This window comes from Dendrobates tinctorius, unplaced genomic scaffold (assembly GCF_039654945.1).
Source record: "Dendrobates tinctorius isolate UK_male_01 unplaced genomic scaffold, ASM3965494v1 ptg000184l, whole genome shotgun sequence".
Lineage (NCBI taxonomy): Eukaryota > Metazoa > Chordata > Amphibia > Anura > Dendrobatidae > Dendrobates > Dendrobates tinctorius.
In genome coordinates this window covers 17,604,909-17,617,846 of record NW_027361851.1, presented here as the reverse complement: position 1 = coordinate 17,617,846, position 12,938 = coordinate 17,604,909, and the positions used below count along the sequence as shown (strand labels likewise).

Genomic DNA, 12,938 nt, shown 5'->3' with positions numbered 1-12,938 from the left:
CGCATTTTACATTGCGCATGCCCGGAGGATTTGCCTCGGCCGCAAATTTAACCCTAAACCCTGTTCTGGCAGCTGAAAACAAAACTCACTCTCTCTCTCCTCCCCAGACAGCGGTTCCTTTAAAATTCTTCCTTCGACGGATCCGTTAAAACAACGGTCCAGTGCCAAACGTTGTGGTCAGTACAAGAACGGATCCGTTGTCCGCCATTTTAGCGGATTTTAACTGAGGAAAAAAACTGATGTGTGAAACAGGCCTTAGCACTTGTTGGCCCTTTTGCCTTCACTCTGCGGTCCAGCTCACACCAAACTATCTCGATTGGGTTCAGGTCTGGTGACTGTGGAGGCCAGGTCATCTGGCGTAGCACCCCATCACTCTCCTTCTTGGTCAAATAGCCCTTACACAGCCTGGAGGTGTGTTTGGGGTCATTGTCCTGTTGAAAAATAAATGATGGTCCAACTAAACGCAAACCGGATGGAATAGCATGCCGCTGCAAGATGCTGCGGTAGCCATGCTGGTTCAGTATGCCTTCAATTTTTAATAACTCCCCAACAGTGTCACCAGCAAATCACCTCCACGCCATCACACCTCCTCCTCCAGCTTCACGGTGGGAACCAGGGATGTAGAGTCCATCCGTTCACCTTTTCTGCACTGCACAAAGACATGGTGGTTGGAACTAATCATCTCAAATTTGGACTCATTGACCTGGTCTCTAATCTGAGCTGCTGTTAACCTGCGATTTCTGAGGCTGGTGACTCAGATGAACTTATCCTCCGCAGCAGAGGTGATTCTTGGTCTTCCTTTCCTGGGGCGGTCCTCATGTGAGCCAGTTTCTTTGTAGCGCTTGATGGTTTTTGCCACTGCACTTGGGGACACTTTCAAAGTTTTCCCAATTTTTCTGACTCACTGACCTTCATTTCTTAAAGTAATGATGGCCACTCATTTTTCTTTACTTAGAATTTGTATTGTGGCAAGAAAAAAGCAGCAAACAGTCTATTCAGTAGGACTATCAGCTGTGTATCCACCAGACTTCTGCACAACACAACTGATGGTCCCAACCCCATTTATAAGGCAAGAAATCCCACTTATTAAACCTGACAGGGCACACCTGTGAAGTGAAAACAATTTCCTGTGACTACCTCTTGAAGCTCATCAAGAGAATGCCAAGAGTGTGCAAAGCAGTAATCAAAGCAAAAGGTGGCTACTTTGAAGAACCTAGAATATAAGACATATTTTCAGTTGTTTCACACTTTTTTGTTAATTATATAACTCCACATGTGTTAATTCATAGTCTTGATGCCTTCAGAGTGAATCTACAATTTTCATAGTCATAAAAATAAAGAAAACTCTTTGAATGAGGTGTGTCCAAACTTTTGGTCTGTACTGTATAAAAAAAGAGGTATTTTTGGTACTCACTGTAAAATCTCTTTCTTGTAGCCTTCATTGGGGGACACAATTAACCATGGGGTATATGCTGCTGTCGCTAGGAGGCTGACACTAGGCAAAAAAGGAAAAAATAGCTCCTCCTCAGCAGTATACACCCACCGACAGGCACCAAGTACCTCAATTAGTGTTAAAGTAGTAGGAGAACCAACCAAAACTCAACATATGTACCAACCCAACAACAACAAGGGCACAAAGGCCCAAAAGCGGTACAAACAGATAGGGACGGTGCTGTGTCCTCTTATGAAGGCTCCAAGAAAGAGATTTTACGGTGAGTACCAAAAATCCCTCTTTCTTTATCGCTTCATTGGGGGACACAGGTGACCTTGAGACATCCCAAAGCAGTCCCAAGGGTGGAAACAGAAAAAAATGCAAAGAAAAGGGACTTAGGTCAACCGATGCATAATCGCCACCTGCAGCACCCTCCTTCCCAGACCTGCATCAGACGAAGCATGGGTAGGAACCCTGTAAAACTTTGCAAAGGTGTGCAAGGACAACAAGGTCGCGGACTTACAAATCTGTAAAGCTGAGGCCTGGTGACGAACCGCCCAGGAAGCCCCCATGGCCCGAGTGAAGTGAGCCTTCACGGCGGTTTGTCTTGAACGCGGTATGCCTTTATTACTGCCGAACGAATCCAATGGGCAATGGTGGACTCAGAAGCTGGGAGCCTCTTATGACGACCTTCATGAACAGAGCATCAGATTGACAAAAGGAACCAGTCCTCAAGAGGTAGACTCAGATAGCTCTGACCAGATCCAGGGGATGAACTGGAGAGGGCACAGAGAAGGAAGAACAATGTCTTCATTGATGTGAAAGGAAGAGACCACCTTAGGTAGTAAGGAAGGAACAGGCCTGAGAACTACCTTATCCTGATGTAGAATCAGAAACGGGGAACGACAGGGCAATGCAGCTAACTCAGAAACTCTCCTGATGGACGTAATGGCGACTAAGATGGCAACTTTCCTTGACAAGAGAGTAAACGAAATATCTTGAATGTGCTCAAAAGGAGCATGCTGGAGTGAGCCAAGGACAAGGTTAAAATCCCATGGATCTATCGGAGGACTATAAGGAGGTGCCAGGTGGGCAACGCCTTGAAGAAAGGTCCTTACCTGGGAACAGGCAGCCAGATTTCTCTGGAAAAGAATTGACAGAGTGGAAACCTGGCCCTTAAGAGTACTGAGCAATAGACTGGAGTCAAGACCCGCTTGGAGAAAACAAGGATGGAAGGGAGAGAAAAGGACATAGGGAACAATCTGTTGTCGTCACTCCACCAGAAGAAGGCCTTCCGGTATCTGTGGTAGATAAGCGAAGATGCTGATTTTCTCGTCCTAATCATGGTCGGAATAACCTGGTGGGAAAAACCAGCCTCCCTCAGAACTGCGGCCTCAACAGCCTTAAACTCAGAGACTGTGAACTCTGGTGGGCCTTGGGAGAGAAGATCTGGACGGTTTGGAAGCCTACAAGGAGCGTCCATGAGCTTGTTTACCAGCTCTGCGCACCAGGCCCGTCTTGGCCAGTCCAGAGCTATCACAATTACGGGGATCCCTTCTGCCTTTATCTTTTTCACGACTCTCGATCAAGGGGAGAGGCGGAAAAAGATAAGGCAGTTGGAATTGTGACCAAGGGATCACTAGAGCATCGCAACCGATGGCCAGTGGATCTCGGGACCTGGCTACGAATTGAGGAACCTTGTGGTTCATCCGAGAAGCCATCAGGTCGACGTCTGGGGTACCCCATCTCTGGCAAATCTGGTTGAAGATGGTGGGGCTGAGACACCACTCGCCCGATGCGAGACCCTGACGGTTCAGAAAATCAACTGCTCAATTTTCTACCCCCGGAATGTGAACCGCTGATATGGCGGGAATCATCGCCCATCGCAGAATCTTCATTACCTTTAACATAACCTGTTTACTGAGAGTCTCGCCATGATGGTTTAAGTAAGCCAAGGCCGTGGTGTTCTCCGACTGTATGCAGACCAGCTGGCCTGCGAGGAGGGTCTGCCAGCGGTGAAGGGCAAGGAAAATTGCCCTGATCTCCAGGAGATTGATGAGGAGAGAGTCTTCTGGGCGTTCCAGTGGTCCTCTGCTGTGTGATGTAGAAAGACCGCTCCCGAACCGAGGAGACTGGCATCGGTGGTGATGACCTGCCACCGGAGAGGAAGAAAGGACTTTCCTCATAGGACTGAAGCTGCTAGCGTCCACCAGGTCAGGAACTGCTTACCTTGAGAGGCAGAAGCACGGGCCGATTCAGGGCGACGGTCCTCTTGTCCCAAGCTGACAAGAGGGCCAACTGAAGAGGACGGGTATGGAACTGGGCAAACGGAACGGCTTCCATGGCGGCGATCATCTTCCCCAGAACTCTCATGCAGGACCGTAGTGGGAGGGGAGTTGGTCGCTTTAAAGTGCGGATCACCTGGCAGAGGGATGAAAACTCATACCCAAGAACACCAGGTGCTGAGCTTGGAACAGGGAGAACTTCTCTCTGTTGATCATCCAGTCGAGCAGGACCAGTGTCCAGACTGATATGAAGACTCCGGTCACAGTCTCGGCGGGACGGCCCCTTGAACAGATCGTCCAAGTAAGCAATTATTAGAATTCTCTTGGAGCGAAGGATGGCCATGACAGCTGCCATGACCTTTGTGAACACTGTGGGGGAAGAGGCCAGGCTGAAAGGAAGTGCCGTGAACTGATAATGATTCTCCTGGATCGCAAACCGTAGGAATCTCTGATGCTGAACTCAAACAAGAATGTAAAGATATCATAAATGAAAAAAATATATTTTTGACAATCAACGGCGCTGTGTGGGGGTATAGCAGCTGCAAATTAGCAGACTACGCCACCTATTCGTCTGAATATTAAAACAATTAAAAATAAACCAGGAATTTGCGCTAATAATACCCACATAAAAACCACTCTCTATAGGGAAAGCAAAAATTGATGCCAGAGAATTTTAATATGCATCTATGTAAAACAATAATAATGACACCCCTTAGTACTGTGGGGGTGTATGCTATAAATATGTATCTCACTGTAAAAAGTGAGTAGCAGTCTAAAAAATACAACCAGTCTCACTGCCCAATAAACATGAATGAGTCTGTCACTGGAAAGAAAAAATCATACTGACCGTCCAGGTTACTGTTCATATCATGGGCAATGGTAGCAGTCTTGAATTCAGAACATAGCAACTCCTCTCCTGATGGGCTTTGATGAATTCCAGTAGTGGTGTAATGCTCAGTCCAAAAAAATGCAGGATAATAGTGGGTAGACTCCAAAAAGGTCACCTCTGCTATGGTCACGGGCGATGCTCCGGCCGGTAGCAATCGCCCAATTCCCCCGATATTGCACTACCCGTTATCAGTGGGACATGCAGCGGGAGACGCGGTTAATGCCGGCAAGGTACAGGACCTTGCGTGACGTCACAGTCACGTGTTGAGACACGTGACCGGCTTAGAAAGACTGACAGGATCAACAACCAATCCTGGATGGAAAGGCAGAAAGGGGAGGGCTGGCCTGAAGACTACTTTTTCTTGCAGAGGGTACAGGTGTAGTGAATCACATTGAGCTTATAGGGGCAAGAAGAAGCCTCTCTAGGGTTGGGCATAAGTTGAGCTTTGGGGATACTGCTGAGGAGGAGCCAAGACAAAGAAACAAAGCCTACACGATGCCAGCGAAAGAGCTGTGGAAGATGTGTCCCCCTGTGAGCAGAGCATCCTCAGAAGAGAGCGCAGAGTATGGCTGTCCCTGTGTGCAGAGCGTCCTCCCGTCTGTTGCGAGCGCACAATATGGCGGCGTTATAAGCCAGATGCAGACTCGGCTGTCATATGCATGCTGAAGTCTGCCGGCCGGTGAAAGGAAGCGCTATAATCCTATTGGCTGACACAACGGGGGCATGAACAACCAGGGAGATCTGCCAGCCGGCAAAAACGAAAGAACCCCTGCGATTGGCTGACACGCCGGGTGCATGCCAGCCGAAAAGGGGAAGCTCTGTGAGAGGATCGAGAAAAAAAGCGCCGAAAAAGGTGTGCGCTGCGGGGGGCATACCCAGAAGAAGAGGATGAAGAAGCCTCTTACTGGTCAAAAAAGAGCGCGCGATTTAAACGCGCAGCAGTGAAGTGACCGGGAAGAGGATTCGAGTGGGAGGGGGAATGCCTGCAAACACAGAGCCCGGCCATGAGAAAAAAATGGCTTCGGCTGTGCTGGCTGTTCCCTAAAATTGATGCCGCCCTGTCTCCATGCGATGAAGGGGACAGTGCTCTCAGGGATGACGCCTGCCGCTGCGGAGGGAAAGGATGGAGACATAACTGTGCGATGAGTCCTGGTCCCTCTGCAGCGATGAGGATAACATCAGGAGCCCTCAGGGTGGGTGAGGGTCATTCGAGTCAGGTATCCTCCTTTCCGCACCGTCTCCAGACGGTGCAGAAGACGGTGTCAACCCCTTACAAGAAGGGGGAAGGACACCGCTGGTGACCACCATCTTCTCCCAGTCCTCTCCGAGGAGAGGGGTGGGGTGGGGAAAAGGCAAGCACTGGCCACCTGGAATCACCCGGAAACACCCGTAAGGGTGACAAGAAATAAAGTCCTACCTGCGGGTCCGCGAGTTGGCGATGTGGGTGACACCACACTGCTCTCTCGGTCGCATACAAATGGAAAAACAGGGTGAGAAATTACACCCTGTTATCCTAAGTAAAAGGAACCCGAAAAACAAAGGAAAAAAGATTAATAAACACAAACAGGGAACCTGCAAAGGAAAATGCGGATCTGGGATCAGATCCAGGTCCACCTCCTACAGACACTAAGCTTAAACTGAGGTACTTGGTGCCTGTCGTTGAATGCACACTGCTTTCATTTTTTGCCTAGTGTCATCCTCCTAGCAACAGCATGATACACCCCATGGTTACCTGTGTCCCCCAATGAAGTGAGAAAGAAACAATTTTACCACTTATGGATTAAGGTGCATGCAGTCATCATAAATTTCCCTATTTTAATTACATCAGTTACACATACAGTGAACTTCGTTTCAGGTTTGAAATATCAAAGTCTCAAAACATTTATTTACCTGTTGATTGAGAAGTGGAACTGTGGGTTTCTCATAATCACAAAAAGAAGAAATATCGGCGCTCTGGATGTGGAGGTCATTGCCTGATGCATTCACTCGTTTGCCAAGTATAGAACAAAGGCATTGATGCAAAGTGGGCATGTAGCCGACAGCATGCTTGAGCTTTACATGACTGACAGATACAAATTCAGACAGATTTCTGTCAGATTCTTCAGTCCTATTATCCTTTTTTACCCACATTTTTCTACGTGGATGCCAGGTCTCAAAATAATACTGAAAAACTTCTGCTGGACAAATGACCTTCAGATCATTCAAATATCGCTCATAGACCTTGATTGAGCAAGTCTGTGAAAGAATATGGAGGAAGTTTTTAATTTGGGCTTCAACATTAGGATCGAGGTGAGAGATTCTGCTATACATTATATTGAGAACTAAATGCATACAGTACCGCAAATTAGCATGTGGAAAATTAGCTTCCAGGGTAATTGGTTCTTGGATGTCAGGACTGAGCGTTATTAGTTTTACTTTGTAGCTAATGGTGGGGAGAATCTCAAGAAGTAAGCCTGAAAGGAACGTGAATATGCCATCGGTTCCTTTTTTAGCTATGCAATAGGCACATGGTGTCCAACCTTCTCCCTTTACATCACAAAAAATAGTGTACAAATCAAAACTTTGACTCAATTCTAAAAAAACATCAATAAAGAGATATTCTGGAAAATTCTCAGCTGTATTTCTCATGGTGGAGGTCATCAGAAATATCTTCTTCACATGCAGTTTATCTTCCACAAATACCAATTTGACCCTTGCTTCAGGGTCAGTAAAGAAGAGAGACTGAAGCTCTGCTAACACTTGTGTGCGGTCCTCGAAAGCACCAGAACGAAAACGGAGGAGACGTTTTAAGTCACTTGGTTCCAAAAATTTCTTAGATATGTTGTTAGCAACTTGTGCTGGTAAACCCACCGCAGGAGACGGCTTATATTTCTTCTCTGGTGGCGCCTCAGTTGTATCGGTGTTAGCATGATCGGTGTCAGCATGATTATGATGCAAATTGCTTTGAGTGATGACTAGTTTGTCTTTCTGTGGACCCAATGTCACCTCGATGAATGATGAACAGTTCTCCCTGAGAAAAGAAAGACTTCATGAAAATTCTTATACGCTGTTGTATACAGTAGCTGCAAAAGTCAGTATTTTAATGTAATATTTAGACTGTTATTTATTTAGTCTAGAGTTAGTATTTATTACCAACTAAGGCTGTGTGGATAGATCTACATCTGCTTGGTAATGTGGACTTTGTAAGTTCCCCTCATAGCTGAATTGGGTTTGAGAATAACAAACCTTTTTCAAGTCCAGGCACAAAGGATCAGTGTGAGGCCAGTTTCACACGTCCAGATAATTCCGGTACTGGAAAAACCGGTACCGGAGCTATCCGTGTCTGTGTGGACACGTGGTACCTCCGTGTGGCACACGTGTGAAAACCGTGTGTCGCATCGGGACCACACGGACGGCGCCGGGAAGAAGCGCTACAATAAGCGCTGTTCCCAGCAGCTGGTGCTGAACGCGACTGTCATTCTTCTCTGCCGGCAGGAGAGAAGAATGAATGAAAGCCCGACTTGGGTCCCCCTCATTTCATTTTCTGAACCAACCAGACAAAACTTACAGCTGGGGGCTGCAGCCCTCAGCTGTCAGCAAGGTTGGTTGTGAAGAAAAGGGGTTCCCACGCTGTTTTTTTAATTATTTAAATAATTTTAAAAAACGGCGTGGGGTCCCCCCTATTTTTGACAACCAACCTGACTAAAGCCGACAGCTGAGGGCTGATATTCTCAGGCTGGTAAGGGGCCATTGATCTTGGCCCCCTCAGCTGCCCAGAAAAGGTGCATCTGGAGCTATTCTGGAGCTTTGCCCGGTTCTTCCCACTTGCCCTGTAGCGGTGGCAAGTGGGGTAATAAGGGGTTAATGCCACCTTTCTATTCTAAGGTGACATTAAGCCCAGATTAGTAATGGAGAGGTCAATAAGACACCTCTCCATTACTAATCCTACAGTAAATAAAGGGTTAACTAAACACACACACACAATAAGAATAAATTATTTTAATGAAAGAATACAACACACACATTTTTATAATCTTTACTAGCTGAAGAGCCAGGCGCTCGGTTAGTTATAACAAATTATATTGATTATATCTATATATATAAAGCTGAGTGTAGAGCCCCTCCCACTCCGCATAGCCACATTCACTATAATATCCCACATCATCCCATCAGCCAGAGCTACCCTACTACTAACCCTAATATCCCACATCGTCCCGTCACCCAGAGCCACCGGACTACTACCCCTAATATCCCATATCATCCAGTCACAGCCACCTGATTACTACCCCTAATATCCCACATCATCCTGTCAGCTAGAGCCACCGGACAACTACCACTAATATCCCACATCATCCCGTCACAGCCGCCGGACTAATACCCCTAATATCCCACATCATCCCATCACAGCCACCGGACTACTACCCCTAATATCCCACATCATCCCGTTAGCCAGAGCCACCGGACTACTACCCCTAATATCCCATATCATCCAGTCAAAGCCACCTGATTACTACCCCTAATATCCCACATTGTCCCGTCACCCAGAGCCACCGGACTACTACCCCTAATATCCCATATGATCCAGTCAAAGCCACCTGATTACTACCCCTAATATCCCACATCATCCTGTCAGCTAGAGCCACCGGACAACTACCACTAATATCCCACATCATCCCGTCACAGCCGCCGGACTAATACCCCTAATATCCCACATCATCCCATCACAGCCACCGGACTACTACCCCTAATATCCCACATCATCCCGTTAGCCAGAGCCACCGGACTACTACCCCTAATATCCCACATCATCCCGTCTGCCTGGGGTCAGAACCAGAGCGCTAAGGGATTTACCCTTACTTCCATACCGGAGATCCCTTTAAGAAAGCCTGGGATCAGAACCAGAGTGCTGAGTGGATTTTCCCTGACTTGCATACCAATGATCCCTTTAATAGAACCCTGGGGTCAGAATCAGCGCTGAGGGATTTGCCCTAACTTCCGTACAGGAGATCCCTTTGAGAGCCTGGGGTCAGTACCAGAGCATTTGAAGGCAATTGCCCTGACTTCCATACCGGGGATCCCTTTAAGAGAGGCATGGTGTCAGTACCAAAGTGCAGAGTGGATTTGTCCTCACTTCCATACCGTGGATCCCTTTAAGAGGGGCCTTGGGTCAGAACCAGAGGGCTGAGTGGATTTGCCCTAACTTCCATACCGGGGATCCCTTTAAGAAAGTCTGGGATCAGAACCAGAGCGCTGGATGGATTTGCCCTGACTTGCATATCAATGATCCCTTTAATAGAACCAAGGGCCAGAATCAGCACTGAGGGATTTGCCCTGACTTCCGTACAAGAGATCCCTTTAAGAGAGCCTGGGGTCAGTATCAGAGCATTTGAAGGCAATTGCCCTGACTTCCATACCAGGGATCCCTTTAAGAGAGGCATGGGGTCAGAACCAAAGCACTGGATGGCTTTGAGTAACCCTTGATTCTGCCCTGTCCTTCAAACCACACATCCAAGCTCTTTCTACCTCCTATCGCCTCCAGCTCAAAAATATTTCCAGAATCCGTCTTTTCCTCAACCCTCAATCTACTAAAATGCTTGTGCACGCCCTCATCATCTCCCACCTCGACTACTGCAACATCCTTTTCTGTGGTCTCCCTGCTAACACCCTCGCACCTCTCCAGTCCAGTCCATCCTTAACTCTGCTGCCCGACTAATTCATCTCTCTCCTCGCTACTCCTCCGCTTCTCCCCTCTGCAAATCTCTTCACTGGTTTCCATTCCCTCAGCATATCCAGTTCAAATTACTAATACTGACCTACAAGACCATCTATAACCTGTCTCCTCCATATGTCTCTGAACTAATCTCCCGATACCTTCCTTCACGTAATCTACGATCATCCCAAGACCTCCTTCTCTCCTCCACACTTATTCGCTCCTCACCCCAACTGCCACCAAGACTTCTACCGAATAGCCCTCATCCTCTGTAATTCTTTGCCCCAACACGTCCGACTATCAACCACATTCGGATCCTTCAGACGGAACCTGAAAACCCACCTCTTCAAGAAAGCCTACAGTCTGCAATGACCCCACTACCTCCTCACCACTACTGTCTCCTTCTCCACCATCCTGTAGCATGTAAGCCCGAAAGGGCAGGGTCCTCGTCTGTCATTGTAAGTTTGTTTACTGTAAATGATATCTGTAATTTGCTTGTAACCCCTTCTTATGTACAGCACCATGGAATCAATGGTGCTATATAAATAAATAATAATTTGCCTTGCCTTCCATACCGGAGATCCCTTTAAGAAAGGTCTGGGGTCAGTACCAAAACGAGGAGTGGATTTGCCCTAATTTGCATACCAATGATCCCTTTAAAAGACCCTGGGGTCAGAACCACAGAGCTGAGTGGAACGATCCTAATTCCATACTGGGGATCCCTTTAAGAGAAGCCTGGGGTCAAAACCAAAGCGCTGGATGGATTTGCCCTGACTTCCATACCGGAGATCCCTTTAAGAGGGAAGATGTGCCAATGGGATGGAGGATGTATGATGTGTATTTGGGCACGGGAGGGGGGATTCATTTCTGTCATGTGCTCTGTGCTCCTGTCTGGGGGGCACACAATTCAATCAATCACAGCTCAGCTTCTTTTAACCAGCTATGGTGAAATGCGAGATGCTTAGTGATTGGTTGCAAGGAAAACTGTTGCTCATAGCAACAAATCACAGCTCAGCTTCTTTTGAACAGCTCTGGTGAAATGAAAGATGCTTTGTGATTGGTTGGTGATACACACACACATACATACATACATACATACATACATTCAGTTTTATATAGAGAGATTACACTCGTAATTCCTTTGCGAAGCCCTCGTTCTTCTGCAAAAAAGGTGAAAATAATAAAGCAACATTATACATTACCTGTCCGGCGCTCAGTCATGTCCCACGGTGTAAATCCATCTCGGGGGTTAATACGTTTACAGCCGCTCCCGACTGTAAATGACTGGGGAACGAATGGAGCAGAGCCAGATTCAGTGATGAGCGATGACGTCACCGCTAGTTACAGAGCATGAGCCGGCAGCTTCCATTCATTCCACAGTCATTTACAGTAGGGAGCATCTGTGTTAGCACCGCTCTGCCTGTAAATGTATTAACCCCCAAGATGGATTACGCCGTGGGACGTGACTGATCGCCGGACAGGTAATGTATAGTGTTGCTATATTATTTTCACCTTTTTTGCAGAAGAACGAGGGCTTCGCAAAGGAATTACGAGTGTAATAAAGATTATAAAAATGTGTGTGTTGTATACTTTCATTAAAATAATTTATTCTTATAGTGTGTGTGTGTGTGTTTAACCCTTTATTTACTGCAGGATTAGTAATGGATAGGTGTCTTATCGACACCTCTCCATTACTAATCCAGGCTTAATGTCACCTTAGAATAGAAAGGGGGCATTAACCTCTTATTACCCCATTTGCCACCGCTACAGGGCAAGTGGGAAGAATCGGGCAAAGCCCCAGAATAGGCACATCTAATAGATGCACCTTTTCTGGGCAGCTGGGGGCTGCTGTTTTTTAGGCTGGGGGGGTCAAGATCAATGGCCCCTTACCAGCCTGAGAATATCAGCCCTCAGCTGTCGGCTTTAGTCAGGTTGGTTGTCAAAAATAGTGGGGACCCCAAGCCGGTTTTTAAAATTATTTAAATAATTAAAAAAAACAGCGTGGGGACCCCTCTATTCTTCACAACCAAACTTGCTGAAGCTGACGGCTGCAGCCTCCAGCTGTAAGTTTCGTCTGGTTGGTTTACAAAATGAGGGGGAACCCACGCGGGTTTTCATTCATTCTTCTCTCCTGCCAGCAGAGCAGGAGAGAAGAATGACAGCCACGTTCAGCACCAGCCGCCGGGAACAGTGCTTACAGTAGCCGCTTCTTCCCGGCGGCCATCCGTGAGCCAGTGTGAACTGTTCTCTGTGTGCAGCACGTGTTGAGGGCCGCGTGTCCGTGTTAAAACAGACGTGTCAGCGTATTTTGCACACGGACACACGGTCCGTGAAAACACGCTGACATGTGCACAGACCCATTCATTTGAATGGGTCTACGTGTGTCAGTGTCTCCGGTATGTGACAAAACTGTCACTACACGTACCTGAGCCACTGACATGTGAAAGAGGCCTGACAGAAATGAGGACTGTAACCTGGCTTCTCATGGCATTAATACTTGCTTAAATAGCTTGCCTGCTTTCAGACTATATTGAGCCATAAGTTGATAATTCTTTAAAAGAGCAAACAAACCTAAAAACAATAAGCGTTACTTACCTGTTGAAGCCTTGTGTCATGGTTAGGACATGGTTAATGTCCTGTTCT

General features: G+C 47.1%; 1 protein-coding gene across 6 annotated transcripts in view; it reads right to left on the bottom strand.

Annotated features, from left to right (window-relative positions):
• The window catches only part of ZSWIM9 (zinc finger SWIM-type containing 9), a 90,458-nt gene that overhangs the window by 7,601 nt on the left and 69,919 nt on the right, over positions 1–12,938 (bottom strand). For all 6 annotated transcript variants that reach the window (XM_073552132.1, XM_073552128.1, XM_073552133.1 and 3 more), the window contains exon 7: positions 6,497–7,616. In XM_073552132.1, coding sequence (XP_073408233.1) covers positions 6,497–7,616 — 1,120 coding nt within the window. The remainder of the gene's footprint in view (positions 1–6,496; positions 7,617–12,938) is intronic.